Here is a 17,881-nt window from a genome sequence, read left to right on the forward strand (position 1 = left end):
TGTTAACTTCCCTTTATAAAATAATAAATAATATGAAATGAGTGAACACAGTTACCAAACTCCAGATTTTGCATTTAGTAGCTACCCCCTAAATTTCGAGTGAGCTTCAGTGAGGAATCTTCCATGATGTAGGTATTAAACACACCACAAAAGTACACTCCCAAATGTGAACCAAAGATACCTAGCAAAAGTAAAAGGCAAAGTCACAGGTGAAAAAAATCCATAAAACTTACTAAAGTATGATTTTTTTTTTAAAGATATAGAGATTTCTACCTTCTAGTTCACTCCCCAGATGTTGCAACAGCTGGACTGAGCCAGGCTCAAGTCAGCAGCCAAGAGCTTCATCTGGGTCTCCCCGGGTAGATGGCAGGGTCCCATATGTTTGGATCATCTTCTACTGCTTTTCCTAGGCCATTGCAGGGAGCTGGATCAGAAGCGGAACAGCCAGGACTTGAACTGGCACCTATATGGAATGCCAGTGGCACAGGCAGTGGCTTTAACCCACTATGCCACAGTGATGGCCCCTAAAGTATGACATTTTAAAGTATATCAAGTGTGTCATAATCTCCTTTACCTGTGAAACTGAGCTCTAAAAAGAAAATCTCTTCCAAAACATTTCTTTCAAAATAATTTATTTATTCATTTTCATTTTTATTTAAAGACAGAAAGAGACAGGCAGACAGATCTTCCATTGGCAGATCTACTCCCCAAATGCCCACAACAGCCAGGACTGGGCCAGGCCTAAATCAGCTGCCTAAAACTCCATCCAGGTCTCTCATGTGGATGGCAGGGTCCCAGGCACTGCAGCCATCTTCTGTTGCCTTCCATAATGCACCTTAGCATGAAGCTGGATTGGAAGCAAAATAGCTAGGTCCTGAACCAGGCACTCCAATATGGGACACAGGCATCCCAAGTGGCAACTTAACCACCAAGTCATGTGCTTGTGCCCAAAACATATCTCTTAACAACAATGTCATTTAGTCTGTGCACAGAAATGTGATGAGTCTGTCTCAGGAAGGTAAACTCTCATAGAGGAATAAACAGTGGATCACAAGACTGGGAACAAAGGATCTGGTACCCTAATTTATTGTATCTAACAGGCACTCTGATTTGTTCTAACTGTAGGATACCGCAAATTCCATGTGGCCAAAGATGAGCCCATTATATATTTTTTTTATTTTTATTTATTTGACAGAGTTAGACAGTGAGAGAGAGAGAGAGAGAGAGAGAGACAGAGAGAAAGGTCTTCCTTCCGTTGGTTCACTCTCCAAATGGCCACAATGGAGCTGCGCCAATCTGAAGCCAGGAGCCAGGTGCTTCTTCCTGGCCTCCCATGAGGGTGCAGGGGCCCAAGGACTTGGGCCATTTTCTACTGCTTTCCCAGGCAATAGCAGACAGCTGGATGGGAAGAGGAACAACCAGGACTAGAACCGGCACCCATGTGGGATGCCGGCGCCGCAGGTAGAGGATTAACCTAGTGTGCCACGGCACCAGCCCCGAGCCCATTATATTAATTCAAACTTGTTCCAGGTTGGGCATTGAGATATAGTGTGTTAAGCTGCTGCTTAGGACACCCACATCCTATATTGGGAGCACCTGGTTTGAGTCTTGGCTACTCCATGCTTCTAATCCAGCCTCCTGCTAATGCCCCTGTGAGGCTACAGATGGTGGCCTAGTACTTGGGTTCCTGTCACCCACATAGAAGCCTTGGAGTTCCCAGCTTCTGGCTTCAGCTTGCTCTAGCCCTGGCTGTTGCAGGTATTCGAGGGATGAACAAGTAGATGTCAGTCTCGCTTTCAAATCAATCAATCAATAAATCTTAAACACATACACTCAGAAAATAAAGAGATCTCTTCCCAAAAGACTTTAAGGTTCTGGAAGTTAGAGTCTGAGCTGCCTTTTCGATTTTGTACCCCTGTGTTTCATATATTACTTGGTACATAAAAGATTCTCAACAAGCAATGACTAGGAGGCACTCAGATTCCTAATCTGCTCTTTCTGATTTCATGTCAGTGTTTACCTCAGGTCATTGTGAAGACCAGCTATCTTCTCAACAGCAATAGAGTATAGCTATGTTCCTGATGTAAAAGGGCCAGTCTCCAGACAATTTTGAGTCTTGTCTTCATTCATTCATCCTCTCTTGCCCTCATAATGCTGACACATCTTCGGGATCAAACATCCTAAAAGTTTTATGAGTACATCTCATTGTCACAGCTCACCTTCAAATCCAACACGCTCAAGCAAGTTCAATGGGTACCAAATTAAAGGTTTGTTCCCAACTGGAAGCAGAGGTTTGGGAATGCTGGAAGTCAGGTCTGTCATCCGAGATCCCCCACCAACTGCCATCACTACTGCTTGAAATTCCATTTTTACAAACTGGAAGCACAGAAAAAACAATGAACAAAAAAAGATATAGCCAAAGTCAAGGTGCTAACACAGTACTAACCATTTTTATCTATGGTACTCATACCCACTTACATCAAATGCATCGCTTCCAATTCTATCTTTTCATTCTCTTTAACCAACACACACCCTCAGCTCCATCCTTGGTAAATGTAGGCAGATATGAATGAAAAAACCCGGCCTTGCTTTTGATTTGTTCATAATTCAGGAGAAGACAAATTCAGTATATTACAATATACTACCTTTAGTGCCACAGCAGAGATACATCCAAGCTGCAGGGGGAATAGAGAAGGGAAAACCTAAATCTTCCTAGAAAACACAGGGAAGGTTTTACAGGAAGGCAAGGCTTGAGCTGATTCTGAAGAAGTAAGTTTATCGAGTAGGCTTCTGACAGGTTAAATTGCTGAAAACATTTAAAAATACATGACTTAAATTACCAGCAGAAACATAACCATGGTAGGCTTCTGAAAAGTAGGAAATGACCTTAAGATGCCTCCAACAATTTAGCCATCTGCTCTAGTCTTCTCATTACCCCTAATTTTTTTTAAGATATATTTTTTGAAAGTCTGAGTTACAGAGAGAGAGACAGAGATCTTCCATCCATCTACTGGTTCACTCCCAAGTGGCCCCAATGGCCAGGGCTGGGCCAGGCTGAAGCCAGGAGCTTCAGCTGAGTCTCCCACATGGGTGGCAGGGGCCAAAGCACTTGGCCACCTTCTGCTGTTTTGCCAGGCCATCGGCAGGGAGTTGGATCAGAGGCAGAGTAGCCAGAACTTGAACCAGCGCTCATACGGGATGCCGGCATCACAGGTGGTAGCTTTATACTCTACACCACAAAGCCCCAACATTACCCCTAATTATAAACTCAAATGTGGGTTTGTATCTGAACTATATTTGCAGAACCCAATTACAGAAAAAGACAAAATTTTTAATTCCTTTCCGAAGGCAGGAGCCAGGTGCTTCTCCTGGTCTCCCATGGGGTGCAGGGCCCAAGGACTTGGGCCATCCTTCACTGCACTTCCGGGCCACAGCAGAGAGCTGGCCTGGAAGAGGGGCAACCGGGACATAATCCGGAGCCCCGACCGGGACTAGAACCCAGTGTGCCGGCGCCGCAAGGCGGAGGATTAGCCAATTGAGCTGCGGCGCCAGCCAATAAATTGATTTTTGCAGTTACCACAGAACATAGGCATGGTAAAAGATCACAAATCCATATTGATTGAAACTGAAAGGGGCCAGCGTCATGGCACAGTAAGTTAATCCTCTACCTGCAGATCTGGCATCCCATGTGGGCGCCGGTTCTAGTCCCAGCTGCTCTTCCTCCAATCCAGCTCTCTGCTGTGGCCTAGGAAAGCAGTAGAAGATGGCCCAAGTGCTTGGGCCCCTGCACCCGCATGGGAGACCTGGAAGAAGCTCCTAGCTCCTGGCTTTTGATTGGCGTAGCTCCAGCTATTGCAGCCAACTGGGGAGTGAACCAACAAAAGGAAGACCTTTCTCTGTCTCTCCTTCTCACTATCTGTAACTCTACCTCTCAAATAAACATAAATCAAATCTTAAAAAAAAATAAAGTATTCTGATTTGACTTTTATTTTAATAAGAGTACAAAATGGGGAGCCAGCATTGTGGTGTAGTGAGTAAAAGCTTTCACCTGCAATGCCAGCATCTAATATGGGTGCCAGTTCAATTCCTGGCTGCTCCACTTTCAATCCAGCTCCCTGATAGTGTGCCTGGGAAAGCAGCAGAGGATGGCCCAGGTGCTTGGTCCCCTGTATGCACGTGAGAGAACTGGAGGAAGTTCCTGCCTCCTGGCTTCAGCCTGGCCCAACACTGGCTGTTGGAGAGTGAACCAGTGGATGGAAGATCTCTGTTTCTCTGTAACTCTGCTTTTCAAATAAATAAATCTTTTAAAAAAATGTAATATTCAGAAAAAAGAAATTTATTCAACACCAAATTGGCAAATAATGTACTTTTACCAAAATTATAATCAGCCCTAGGCTCCATACATCAATATCTTGGCTATAGCACTTAACGCTGAGGACATTCAAGGCCCAAAATGATGTCTCATTTGCAACATTTACTGTTTAAAGATATGATCATTTTTATTCCAGCCAGTATTACCTCTGATGGAATTAAACTTCAATTTGGCATTCTATAACTTTAATCACATCAGATATTATCATTAAAAGTTTTGTGGACCCTTAAGAGTCAAAACATCTGAGTTTGAGTTCTAGTTCTGCCACTCGAAGATGGTGTGACCGGGGTGGGGGGTGGGGGTCTGCCATTAAAACTCCCAGTGTCCTCAGTTCCTAGAGGGAAGGCTGGTGTTAAGTTACAGATCCCAGAGCCAGGCTGCCTGAGTTTCAATTCTAGCACTACCATTTATTAGCTGTGTGAACTAGGACAAGCTCCCTAACTTTCCTGTGCCTCAGGTTTTTTTTTTTTTTCTTCATTTTATAATATAGAGATAATTACAGTTTCTACTTCACGGAGTTGTTGTTAAGATTAAGCTACTTGTTCTACATAAAGTACATAAAATAATGTCTATCTCAGAACACGCACCATGAGTATTTGGTATTATCAGACAGAGGCTAGATCAAGGAAAGCCTCTTGTGCCAGCTGAACCATGCTGTTTCAGAATTCTCCCTGCATTACTGTTCTTGCTCCCTAGGGTTTCTTTCTCCTGTACCTAGATATCAACCACTAAACTTTTAAGGAATCATCTTGCCTCCGAAGCCACGCTAACCCTTCCAAGTCCTCTGGTAGAAGTGACTCCTTCCTCCTAGAAGCCTCTCCTCTACCATGGACAGATTACCTCCAGCCTCTACAGGCTGCACTGTACATACATGTTTAAGAGTCTACTTAAGAACGACATTCTTAAATGTCTATTTAAGAGTTCCTTTAAGGAAAGAACTGCGTGATCATCATCATTGTATTCTCACTCAGATGCCAGGCACTCAATTATTGTTCCTGAAATGAGGCTCTGTGAACCTCCCAAGAGCTCTGTGTAAGCGCTCAGTTCCAACTTGTGCAGAGGGGCACCAGAACCCGGGCCACTGGGCACTGAGGCTTCTCTCAAGGAGGCTGTGGGTGAAGAAAGGTAACCTAGGAATCAAGAACAGGTATCACGAACATAACCAAGCATGACACTAGGCAGACGGTCAAGTCTCTCGGTATCACTGCCAGGCCTCTGGGTGCCGAGGATCCAGGAAAGGCGTCTCGCTCGCTGGCCGCCGAAGCTTTCCAAAGGGCGTGCGAGGCGTCTCGGACACGCCTGGATCGCAGCCCTCGCTGCCTCCCGCAGCTTACCCAGAGGAACACGGTACATCCTAACTGGTCTGCCAGCTCGCTGTCCGCTGCCCGAGCGCAGGGGCCTCTTTGTAGTTCACTGCCCTGCACCCAAACGACCAAAGGTAGCCTGAATAAATGAATGAAGGGCCAAAGTGAGAGCTCAGCCACGGTAGTGAGGGCGTATGGTCCCGGGGCTGGTGCTTGCTCATTCTGACTAGGAGCAAAACCTCCCCTCCCCGAAATTCAGTCCAGCTGTTGCACATGGTGCTTGGCTCGGATGTTCCCCAACCTCCCCTGTAGCTCAGACACTTGGCTCCACAGCCGAGGCGAGCAGGGACTTGGGCTGGCGACCTCGAGACTCGACATCCCCCCCGTTCCCTTCGGTTCGGCTCGACGAGCCCGCCTCCCTCAGATGAAGAAGGGTCTCCGGCCCTCACGGCGCTGCTCACCCGGGTTAGCCAGCTCGTGCGCGGCCTGGGAGGGCAGAAAGCGCAGCTTTACCTCAGCTCCCGGTGCGCAGCCACCGCTCCCAGCACTCACCACGCCGCCTCTGACTGACAGCCTAATGGCGCAGGCGCGCGATGGCCGAGCAGATCGATGGGATGAGCCGGGCAGACCCAGGAAGAAGGGACGAGCGCCGGGCGATTGATTAGAGAGGCCCGCGGCGAGCGGAGAGGAGGCGGCGCGGAGGCGGAGCCGTCCTGGATGCTGCCGCCTGGAGCGCTCCAGAGACCACTACCAAGGTTTGGATGTCGCCTCTGGGCCCTGTGGTCCCTTCGCAGACCACCACGCTAGTGCGCGCCCCTGTCAGAACTCAGATGGAACAAGTCGCCATCTCTTCCCTCAGAATTCCTATTCTAGGAGCTGGCCCCCAACTACCACTCCGTGAAAAGAGAGCCCCATGGGTGCCACAGCTTTTGACTAGTGGCGGGGGGAAAAAAAAAAAAAAAAAAAAAAACCATCAAATGCCCTCGCAGGCCAGAACATCCTAACCTGAGGACTCAGCCATCCTAGGAGTAGGGACGGAGGTCAGTGAGGACCTCCCTGAGAAGTGACGCTGAACAGTGGCTTGAAGAGGATGGGTAAAAACTTTCTTTTCTTTTTTAAGATTTATTTTATTTACTTGAAAAGCAAAGTTAGGCCGGCGCTGTGGTGCAGGGATTATCGCCCTGGCCTGAAGAGCCGGCATCCCGTATGGGCGCCGGTTCTAGTCCAGGCTGCTCCACTTCCAATCCAGCTCTCTGCTATGGCCTGGGAAAGCAGTAGAAGATGGCCCAAGTCCTTGGGCCCCTGCACCAGTGTGGGAGACCCAGAAGAAGCTCCTGGCTCCTGGCTTCGAATTGGCGTAGCTCCGGTCATTGCGGCCAGTTGGGGAGTGAGCCATCAGATGGAAGACCTCTCTCTTTCTCTCTCTCTCTCTCTCTCTCCCTCTCTCCCTCCCTCCCTCTCTCCCTCTCTTCTCTCTTTGTAACTCTGACTTTCAAATAAATAAATAAAAATTTAAAACAGAGAAGCAAAGTTAGAGAGAGAGAGGTCTTTGATGTGCTGGTTCACTCCCCAACTGGCCGCAAAAGCAGGGAACTGGGCAGGCTGAAGCCAAAAGCTTTATCTGGGTCCCCACACAGGTAGGGTCCCATCTTCTGCTGCTTTCCCAAGCGCATTAGCAGGGAACTGGATCAGAAGTGGAACAGGGGAGCAGTTCTCAAACATTTTGGTCTCTGGACCCTTTACATTCTTAAAAATTATTAAGGACCCCAAAGAGCTTTTGCTTATATGGATTGTATCTACTAGCATTTATTATATTTAAAAACTCAACCAGAAATTTAAAATATAGTAATTCACCTCAAAATGAAAATAATATACATGTTCTCATATGTAGTTTTAAAAATTATATATATGTATATATATATATATACACACACACATAGACAATTCCAATTATAAATAGTGATTAGTAGGGCTGAGCATTTGGTGTAGCGATTAAGCCATCCCAGCTAGTACGCTTGCTTTTTTTTTTTTTTTTTTTTTTTTTTTTGACAGGCAGAGTGGATAGTGAGAGAGAGAGAGAGAAAGGTCTTCCTTTGCCGTTGGTTCACCCTCCAATGGTTGCTGCGGCCGGCACATCGCGCTGATCCCAAGGCCGGCGCCGGCCCCAGCTAGTACACTTGCATCCCACATTGGATGGAGTATTTGAGTTTGGTTCCTGGATCCTGCTCCTGACTCCACTTTCAGGTAGGTAATGCAGACCCCGGGAGGCAGCAGTGATGACTGAGTAGTTGATTTCTTGTCACCCATGTGGGAGAACAGGATTGAGTTCCCAGCTCGGGATATTTGATAAGTAAACCAGTGGATGGGAGGTCTGTTTCTGTCTCTCTCTCTCTCCGCCTCTCAAATCAATAAAAACAAAAAAACAATAAAGCCACTGCTTGGTAACATCAACATTTCAATGAAAAAATGTAATATTAATTTCAAAATGTTAAGTTTTGTGAAAAGAATGCCATTATCACACCTTTTTTGCAAAACTCTTTGATGTCTTAAAACAGCTGGATTCTTCTGTCAATTGATATGTTGTTTTGGTTCAGTTAGATGGTGAAAATCTGACTTCACGCAGATACACATTTGGAAAAGATAAATTTTAATAGTCTTTTCAGATAATTGTAGGTATTCTTTGATACTATATCAAAACTTAGTAAGTCATAGTTTATTAAAGGCCAGTTACAACATAGAATCTGAACTTAAATCAATAAACATTTCATAGTCTGTCACAACAATAATTGTACTTTGAATGTTTCTTTTTTTAATCCATGCATGGTTTGCTGGTTGGTATATTGATCATTTGTAAGATACTGTTTCACTGACTTGTATAGCTTTTCCCCAAACTGATTCATTATAAAAATATTTTAGGCCGGTGCTGCGGCTCAATAGGCTAATCCTCCGCCTAGCAGCGCTGGCATACCGGGTTCTAGTCCCGGTCGGGGCACCGATTCTGTCCCGGTTGCCCCTCTTCCAGGCCAGCTCTCTGCTGTGGCCTGGGAGTGCAGTGGAGGATGGCCCAGGTCCTTGGGCCCTGCACCCCATGGGAGACCAGGATAAGCACCTGGCTCCTGCCATCGGATCAGCGTGGTGCGCCGGCCGCAGCGCGCCAGCCGTGGCGGCCATTGGAAGGTGAACCAACGGCAAAAAGGAAGACCTTTCTCTCTGTCTCTCTCTCTCACTGTCCACTCTGCCTGTCAAAAATAAAATAAAATAAATATATATTTTAAAGGGGCCGGCACTGTGGCGTAGCGGGTAAAGCCACCGCCTGCAGCGCCGGCACCCCATATTGGCACCGGTTCCAGTCCCAGCTGCTCCTCTTCCCATCCAGCTCTTTGCTATGGCCTGGGAAAGCAGAAGATGGCCCAAGTCCTTGGGCCCCTGCACCCGCGTGGGAGACCCGGAGGAGGCTCCTGGCTCCTGGCTTCGGATCGGCACAGCTCTGGCTGTTGCAGCCAGTTGGGGAATGAACCAGCAGATGGAAGACCTTTCTTTCTCTCTCTGCCTCTCCTCTCTCTGTGTAACTCTTTCATATAAATAATAAAATAAATCTTAAAAAAAAATCACATTTGTTAATAGCACCACCAATCTCATCAGAAATGTTCTTAAACATTAGAAAGCTGGTAAGCTTTATGATGACTAATGCAAATTTTCCAAAATTCTAATTTTCTTTTGAAAGCTCACATATTATCACTGGCAACAAAATTCTGTTAGTGGATTTCCTTGAAGTGACTGGCTCACTTTGTTTATTTTGATATATTGTTGGCCATAATTTTTCAGGTTTTTTTTTTTTTTTCAGATAAATACAGTGTTCCATGAATAAAGAGTTCAAAATGGGGTAAGGGAGCCCCCCTGGGGTTGTGATATAGATGGTAAAAAGCCGCCAGCTATGACACTAGCATCCCATATGGGCATTGGTTTGTGTCAGAATTGGCTGTTCCACTTCTGATCCAGCTCCCTGCTAATGGCCTAGGAAAAGCAATGGAAAATGGCCCAAGTGTTTGGCCTCCTGCCACCCATGTGGGAGGCCCAGATGAAGCTCCTGGCTCCTGGCTTTGGCCTGGCCTAGTACTGGCCATTGCAGCCATCTGGGGAGTGAAACAGTGGATGGAATATCTCTTTTTCTCTCTGTCTCTCCCTCTCTCTGTAACTCTGACTTTTAAAATAAATAATTTTTTTAAAAAAAGTTCAAATCAAAACTCAATCACACAAGAGCTTTTCCTAGAGGACACTATTATACTTTTGCATGCATTTTATTCTGTGAGTAAACACACAGAATATTAAAAAGCTGTGTACTCGAGGGTTAAGATTTACTGACAGGAGCCCTGCAAGAGCCTTGGGGATTCCCAGTCATCCATAGAGCACACTTTAAGGGCTTATGGAGAGCAGGCATTTGACACAGTGGTTCAAATGCTGCTGGTATTCAGTTCAATTCCTGATTTCTTGCTTTTTAAAAGTGGCTTCATTATTTTAAAAAGTATGAGTCAAAATTGACATAATAATAATAAAATGTTCCTAATAGAACATTTCAAATAAAGCAACTTAAAAAAATGCTTTTGGGGATGCCCACATCTCATATCGGAGTGCCTAGGATCGAGTCTGGCTACTGTATTTCAGATTCCAGTTCTCTTATTTCAGACCCTGGGAGGCAGCAGGTGATGGGTTCTTGCCACTTACATGGAGACTCAGCTTGAATTCCAGGCCTCACTTTGGCCTGGCCCAGCCCCAACTATTGCAAGCTTTTGTTTATATAGATTATATGGAATGAGGATATTTTCCTCCCTGTCTACCTCCCTGCCTTTCAAATAAGTAACACAATAAATAAAAATTTTTTTTAAAAAGACTTTAAGCCTTTTGCCACCTTGTCTGCAGTCAAATGAGCTCAGATTTCAAAAGAGGCTGCTTCTAGCGTCCTCCTCTTCTGTGACAAAAAGAAGGTCTGATTGGAACTCAATATGACCAATGAAATCACCAAAGCCAGCTCCTCTCAGCAGATCTGGAAGCTGATCAAAGATGGACTGATCATCTGCAAGCTTGTGACTTTCCATTCCCAGGCTCAGTCCTGGAAAAACATCTTGGCCTTCAGGACAGGGTAAATGAAAGGGCACACCCAAGGCTCAGATGCCAGACAAGGTAATCTGAATGAGGAGGATGTGACTTCTGTACCAGCTGCTCAGAAGACACTGGGGATCTATGAAGATTGGCTACCATGCCTATCACAACCTCTGCTGACAGTGAAGGGAAAACATGTTTAAAAACAAGTGAATTCTCAAGAGGTAGACATTGGCAGAATGTAGGAAAAATATTTGTGAACCGAGGCCCAACTTTTGAAAAATGTGTTCTGTCTTCCACAGTTTAGAGAGCTTGTCCTTCTTGAACTATTCCCCTACTTCCCTGCCTCCTCTCACCCCACCCCCCCATCCTCAGGAGAAAAATGAAGTAATCACAGAAGGCAGATGGGGCCTGTGAGAAGCTCTTGGCTGAGGTCTGTAGGTCTAAAACCAAGGAAGTGCACAAGAACCATGAAGAGCGCCTTCATGCCAAGAAAAGAGGTCCAGTGAGGAAGAGACTAAGAAATAAAGTTCCCCCTCTCTTGTCCCCACACAATGGCCTCAGTGATTACAATGGATCAATTATTGAAATAAAACAAGTTCTATTTGCAAAAAAGAAGGAACTTACTGGTTCCTTCTGCTGGCTCCCACTGCTTCTAGTACATACATTATGCCACTCACCTTAAATAAAAAATGGTCATTCCCTTTTTTATGTCATCTCTGTCACAGTAGGAACCCTTTGAGGATAAAAGCTTTATTTTATTTAGCTTCAGCTCCTCTCTCCCCAAGATCTAGCACAGGACCTGGTATGTGCTATGTGAATAGAATTGAAATGAACTGAGAATGTCTCATAAATTTTCTTTTGGCCTCCCCATTTGGTGATGGGAAAACTGGGCTGAGAGCCCAGGTCACTGACATCTCCTTTTCTTTTCATTAAGTCAAGTCATGTTATTATCCCTCATGCTTAGCCTCAAGCTTATTATTATTATTATTATTATTTGTTAAGTTCACAGGAAATACCTAGTAAATTCTTATTAAATGTAAGTTGCACTCTATAATGTTTGTTTTCTGTTCACAGTGATTGTTTTCAATTTTTACTCAAGGGATGTGTTTATGTCTCGGGGACGGTAGTAAGGGGAGGGAATATTTAAGAAGGGCAAACTTTAAACTGTGGGAGACAAAAGAAACCTTTCAAAAGTTGGGCCTTGGCTCACAAATATTCTTCCCACAGTCTGCTAGAATGCTCTCTTTGGGAATTTGCTGGCCACATCACAATATTCATCTACTCCTTTTGGCTGTGGACTTGTCAGTGAAGTAGGGAATTATTGTTTTTAGCATGCTGAGTGAAAGGCAAAATTGAAAAGAGAAACTCTACTTTTTGGCAGTCAGTGGCAGATCTCAAATATTTATATCTTATTTCTGTTCATAAACCCAGTTCTTGCCTAGTAGAGTCGTGGTAAGTTAGCAAATAATGCTACAGCATTTAATATAAAGAACTGGGAAAGAATTTTCACCACCTAGGACTTCAATATTTCTTTTCAAGCATGCAGAATTTTCATTGGTGGTGTTTTAATAGTCACGATCTGGACTCATATTTTAAACTGATGGGCCAGTTTATGTGGTTTAATCAATTGGGTTCTTTTCCCTCACTTTATTGTAAACAAAAACTTCCAGATGGCTGATTTTTTTCCTGTGTTTTTAAATTGGAAAATATGGTTTTGGAGACCCAGCCTTTACTCATTTAGCAACTATTTATTGAGTGCCTATTATGTACCAAGTACTAAGGAGAGTTTTAGCCTCTTGGGATGCATTAATGAGCAAAATAAAGATCCAGCCCATATGGACCTTACATTCTAGCAGGAAGGCAGTATAAATCTTGAAGTTAAATAATAAGCAAGTAAAGTTACAGTATATTAAAAGGTAAAATGTACTTTGGGAATAAGAAAAAGTTGGGCAGGGAGAAATGGTGGGGAGAGGGAGAACACCACACTATATGGTCTTTAAGTCTTATAGAGGCTATGGAAATTTTGGGCTTGTGTTTGATTTAAATCTTTCTCAACTTTCTATTTAGTAACTTTAGAAGCAAATACAAAAGGAATAGCTGACATTAGTAAAAATGGTGGAGTAAAGTCCTCCAAAACTACTCTCTTTCATACGAGAATACTGTCAAAATTGTCAATTTTTTTTAGATGTGCATCATAAGCTGTGATCAAACCATGTCACTTCTTTCAAAATCTGTTGGTCATTGCTCATCCTTTGTTCAGTTTATACAGACACTAAAGAGTATAGTTGTATTGCTTCCTTGTCGTCCAGTGATACAAGCACATGGCAATTTACAAAAATGATTAAAAAAGAATTGGCCAACAAAATGAAAGTGCAGCAAAGAAATGAAAAATGATAATGCTGGAAGTGGAACTAAAATTGAGAGTAGATGGGGTTAGAGAAAAAATAGCTGATTGTGGGAATGCTGACCCTGCTGTCATGATGAACCATGGATATGCAGCCAGAGGAACTTAGTCAACTTATCTACATTTATGAGGAAAGTGTTAATAAAGTGGATGAGGATGTCCTAAAAGAAGCAATGGCAGCAAAAACCTTCACATTAAGGGAATTCATGAAACTGAAAATATAGAGAATAAAATGTTACTACCTGATACAAACTTAGAAAGGAATGTGACAATTTTTCAAGGCATAGAGAAATTGCTTGTTGCAAATTATAAGATGCACCACAAGAAAAAAGAGGCAAGCTCTTTTCAAAGTATTCTCAATAAGATTTTTCATTAAAGAGAGCAATTTAATCCCCATTTTTATTTTTTGACAGGCAGAGTGGATAGTGAGAGAGAGAGAGACAGACAGAGACAGAGAGAAAGGTCTTCCTTTGCCGTTGGTTCACCCTCCAATGGCTGGCGCGCTGCAGCCGGCATACCGCACAGAACCGAAGGCAGGAGCCAGGTGCTTCTCCTGGTCTCCACTGCACTCCCGGGCCACAGCAGAGAGCTGGCCTGGAAGAGGGGCAACCGGGACAGAATCCGGCGCCCCGACCGGGACTAGAACCCGGTGTGCCGGTGCCGCAAGCAGAGGATTAGCCTATTGAGCCGTGGCGCTGGCCAATTCAATCCCCATTTTTCTTAATGCTTTATATCACAGTCCACTAAATAATTATTACTTTTGTTTTTCTCTTATATTTCCCTATAATTTTTTTTTTTAACAGGCAGAGTGGACAGTGTGAGAGAGAGACAGAGAGAAAGATCTTCCTTTGCCGTTGGTTCACCCTCTAATGGCTGCTGCAGCCGCCGCGCTGCAGCCAGCGCACCGCGCTGATCCAAAGGCAAGAGCCAGGTGCTTCTCCTGGTCTCCCATGGGGTGCAGGGCCCAAGCACTTGGGCCATCCTCCACTGCACTCCCGGGCCACAGCAGAGAGCTGGCCTGGAAGAGGGGCAACTGGGACAGAATCCGGCGCCCCAACTGGGACTAGAACCTGGTGTGCCGGTGCCGCTAGGCAGAGGATTAGCCTATTGAGCGTGGCGCCGGCTTTCCCTATAATTTATAGTTGATAGTGGAGTGGCAAAGTTTTTTGGAACAAAAATTGTTTTTTATTTTTCATTTTCATTTGAAAGCCAGAGAGAGAAAGAGAAAGATCCTCCACTCACTGGTTCATTCCCCAAATGCCTGCAACAGCCAGGGGTGGGCCAGGCCAAAGCCAGTAACCTAGAATCTAATCTGGGTCTTCCATGTGAATGGAAGGCATCCAAGAACTCAAGCCATCACCTGCGGCCTCTCAGAGTGTGCATTAGCAGGAGGCTGGAATCAGAAATAGAGCCAGGACTCAAACCCAGGTAATCTGATGTGAGGTACAGACATCTCAAGTAGTGTCTTAACCACTAAGCCAACACTCATCCCATGAATTAGTTTCTTTATACACCACCAACAACCTTATGAGGGAGGCATTACAATTATCCTTATTTTAGATGGAAATCTGAGGGCCAGCATTATGGCATGGTGGATTAAGCCTGTGACACTGGCGTCCTACATTGGTGCCAGTTTGTGTGGCTGCTCCACTTCTGATCTAGCTCCCTACTAATGCACCCAGGGATGCTAATGCCTAAGATAGCCCAGGTACTTGAGCCCCGGCACCAATGTGGAAGACTCAGATGGAGTTCCTGGCTTTGGCCTGGCTCAGCCCTGGCCATTACAATCATCTGTGGAATGAACCAGTGGATGGAAGATCTGAAGGTCTCTCTGTAACTCTGCCTTTCAAATAAATAAATATTTTTTTAAAGGTGGAATTTGGGGGAGAGCCGTTGGACCAGTGGTTAAGTCACTGTGGGGGATGCCTGCATCCCACATTGTAGGGCCTAGTTGGAGTACTAGGTACTCTGTTTCCAATACAGCTACCTGCTGATATGCACCAGAGAGGCAGCAGATGATGGTTCAAGTACTTGCATCCCTGCCACCCATGTGAGAGACCTAGACTGAGTTTATGGATAACAGACCACTCTTCAAATTCTAGCGTCATCACTTACTACCCATCCTGGGCAAATTACTTAAATCCTCTTTTCACTAGGTTTCTAGAAACGGGCATCTAGAAAGGGGCATAATAATAGTATTTCATAGGTTTGTTGAGAAGATAAACAAGATAATAAAGCAAGCACTTAGCACACTGCTTTGCACTAAGAGGGTTATCAGTCACTGTCAAACTTTTATTTGAAAATTGTTCATTTCAGAAGGAGAGAAACAGAGACAAACATACAGAGAAAGACAGCTTCCATCCTCTTCCTCTGGTTCACTCTCCAAAAGCCCACATGGTTGGGGTTGGGCCCAGCTCAGAAACAGGAGCCAGAAAGGCGTTCCAGGTCTCCCATGTATAAGGTGAGAACCCAAACACTTGAGCCATCTCTGCCATCTTTCAGGGTCTGCTTTGGTGGGAAACTGGAGACAGGAACTGGAGCTGGGAATCAAACCCAGGCACTTCAGTGTGAGGCATGGGTGTCTCAACTGCTAGGCTAAATGCCTACTCTCAAGCTTTTATTATTTTAATACTATGCAAAGATTGTTATAAATCAATAGGAAAAATAAAATCTACCAATAAAAATGGACAAAACACACAAATGCTAGTTAATAAAGAAAAATGACAATATAGTAAATAAAGCAATGGAAATTAAAATAAAAATCATACCATTTTTCAGGACATCAAATTGTTTAAAATATTAAATGTTAATGCCTATAGGTGCTAAGGGTTTAGGAAACAGATACTAAGGGGAGTGAAAATTAACTTATTGTTACCACAGGACAAGTCAGCAGTTTGATAAAGTGATTTCTGGAAGTTACTCCAAGGAAATAATAAAATAGGTAATGCAAAAGTTGTATAAGACAATATTTATGGTAACTGGCTGCCAAAGCTGGAAGGGGCTGGGAGACTGAGGAGGGCAGTAGAATGCAATTTACTGTGGAATACTTAGGGACAGAAGTGAGGTATTAGGTGGCTACAAGACAACAGATCCTTGTGGCACCAAGCAAGAGAAAAGTATTTTATAGATAGAGGCGGTCTGTGGCTAATTGGAGTGCACTTGAGCTTCTACTATTTATTTAAAGTGTTTATTTATTTGAAAAGGTGAGAGAGCGAGTGAGTGAGCTTGCTTTTATCTGCTAGTTCACTCCCCAAATGGTCACAACAGCCAGGAGCCAGGAACTCCATCTAGGTCCCTCACATAGATGTCAGAGACACAAATACTTGGGCCATCACTCACTGCTTCCCAGGGTGTGCATTAGCAGTTGGCTGGATTGGAAGAGGAGGCTGACTTGATCTCAGGCATTCTGATACAGAATGCAAATATCCCAAGTGGTGGCTTAACTACTGCACCATGTTGCCAGCCCCTATTTTATTATTATTATAGTTATTATTTTATTTGAAAGGCAGAGATAGATATCAATCTTTGATTCACTGGTTCACTTCCCAAATGCCAGCAACATCCAGGGCTGGGCCAGGCTGAAGCCAGCAACCAGAAACTCAATCAGGATAATCAGGATCTCTTTCGAGGATGGCAGGGACCCAAGTGCTTGATGTTTCATCTTCTGTCTCTCAGGATGTGCAATAGCAAGAAGCTGGATGAGAAGTGGAATAGCCTGGAGTCAACCAGGCACTCTGATATGGGATGCAGGCGTCCTAAGTAGTGCTGTAACTGCTGCACCAAATGCCCGTTCCAGCACCTGGCCTTTGATTTTGAGGATGGGAGGCCACATTTCAGATGTTAGATAAGGGACATCCCAAGGTTTGGTCCAGCAAGACAAGCCTGGCAGGTTATCTTAAGGACTTTTTTTTTTTTAAAACCCTATCATAGTGCTGAGGATGACCTCCACGGACACCTGTGGCAGCTGGAGGGCAAGATGATGGTTATGTCCAAGATGGTTGCAGTCACGTCCAACTGAATCCCCACAGTCTCCCTAGGAATTCAGCATCTCACCAGGTCCCACCGGTTAGAATGATCCTGTTCTGACCCCTGATCATATGATACTAGTATGTGTATTTTTCCTTTTTAGATCTTACACAAATGGTATTAAATGTAGTCTTCATGGTTATTTGGTTTGCTATATGTGTCACCCATTAGTTTAAATACCACGAAGGCAAAAGTTATCTCTGCATTAGCTAGTTTTATCCCTGCACTTAGAACGGTGCCTGAAACAGGTGCTGGATACATATTTGTTTACTGAATGATCAGTTAAATGCAAAAAAGACTACAAAACATACACTGCAGGAGCGAACAGGCCACGAAGATGAGGCCAGCACCAGGCCTGGAAGCTACCTCCTCCAGGCAAAGGACAGAGACAGGAAAGGTGCGCCCCCTACCGGCGAGAGATTGCTGGGAACAGCAGAGCAGGCTGAGAATGGAGGGCTCCGGTTCTAACCCTCAGTTCCCTGGGTGGTCCGGAAGGGACCTGGCAGGCACAGGATGGGGGCCGTTGGGGAAGCTGAGCTGGGGTCCTAAGCTGTTTGGGGGAGCTCTCCAACTTCAGGGTGAGCGTGGCACAGAGAAGGGCTCAGCGCCACTTCCCAAATCTCACTGCCAGGACAGTGTCAGGGCTCACCCTAGAGGACAACATGGGAAACAGCT

At 44.7% G+C, this 17,881-nt stretch overlaps 1 protein-coding gene and 1 long non-coding RNA gene across 5 annotated transcripts in view; one reads left to right on the forward strand and one right to left on the reverse strand.

Moving 5' to 3' along the window:
* The window catches only part of EIF2B3 (eukaryotic translation initiation factor 2B subunit gamma), a 150,637-nt gene extending 144,394 nt beyond the window's left edge, over positions 1–6,243 (reverse strand). Inside the window, exons 1-2 of one of the 3 annotated variants that reach the window (XM_062193313.1) lie at positions 6,190–6,243; positions 2,220–2,376 (exon numbers count right to left, since the gene is read on the reverse strand). In XM_062193313.1, the coding sequence (XP_062049297.1) occupies positions 2,220–2,367 (148 nt within the window). In that variant the 5' untranslated portion in view covers positions 2,368–2,376; positions 6,190–6,243. Of the gene's footprint in view, positions 1–2,219; positions 2,377–5,706; positions 5,789–6,137 lie in introns of those variants that run through there. The other 2 variants (XM_062193312.1, XM_062193314.1) reach the window with 2 other exon arrangements.
* A 109-nt stretch (positions 6,244–6,352) lies between these two features.
* On the forward strand, positions 6,353–9,247 carry LOC133760730 (uncharacterized). Of its 2 annotated transcripts, XR_009865998.1 has the most exons (4): positions 6,353–6,431; positions 6,666–6,770; positions 7,729–7,920; positions 9,053–9,247. It is a non-coding gene; the product is annotated as an uncharacterized LOC133760730 (long non-coding RNA). The 2 variants fall into 2 exon arrangements; XR_009865997.1 differs by having other exon boundaries at positions 6,353–6,770.
* The last annotated feature ends 8,634 nt before the right edge of the window (positions 9,248–17,881 follow it).

This window comes from Lepus europaeus, chromosome 5, assembly GCF_033115175.1.
Source record: "Lepus europaeus isolate LE1 chromosome 5, mLepTim1.pri, whole genome shotgun sequence".
NCBI classification, from domain to species: domain Eukaryota; kingdom Metazoa; phylum Chordata; class Mammalia; order Lagomorpha; family Leporidae; genus Lepus; species Lepus europaeus.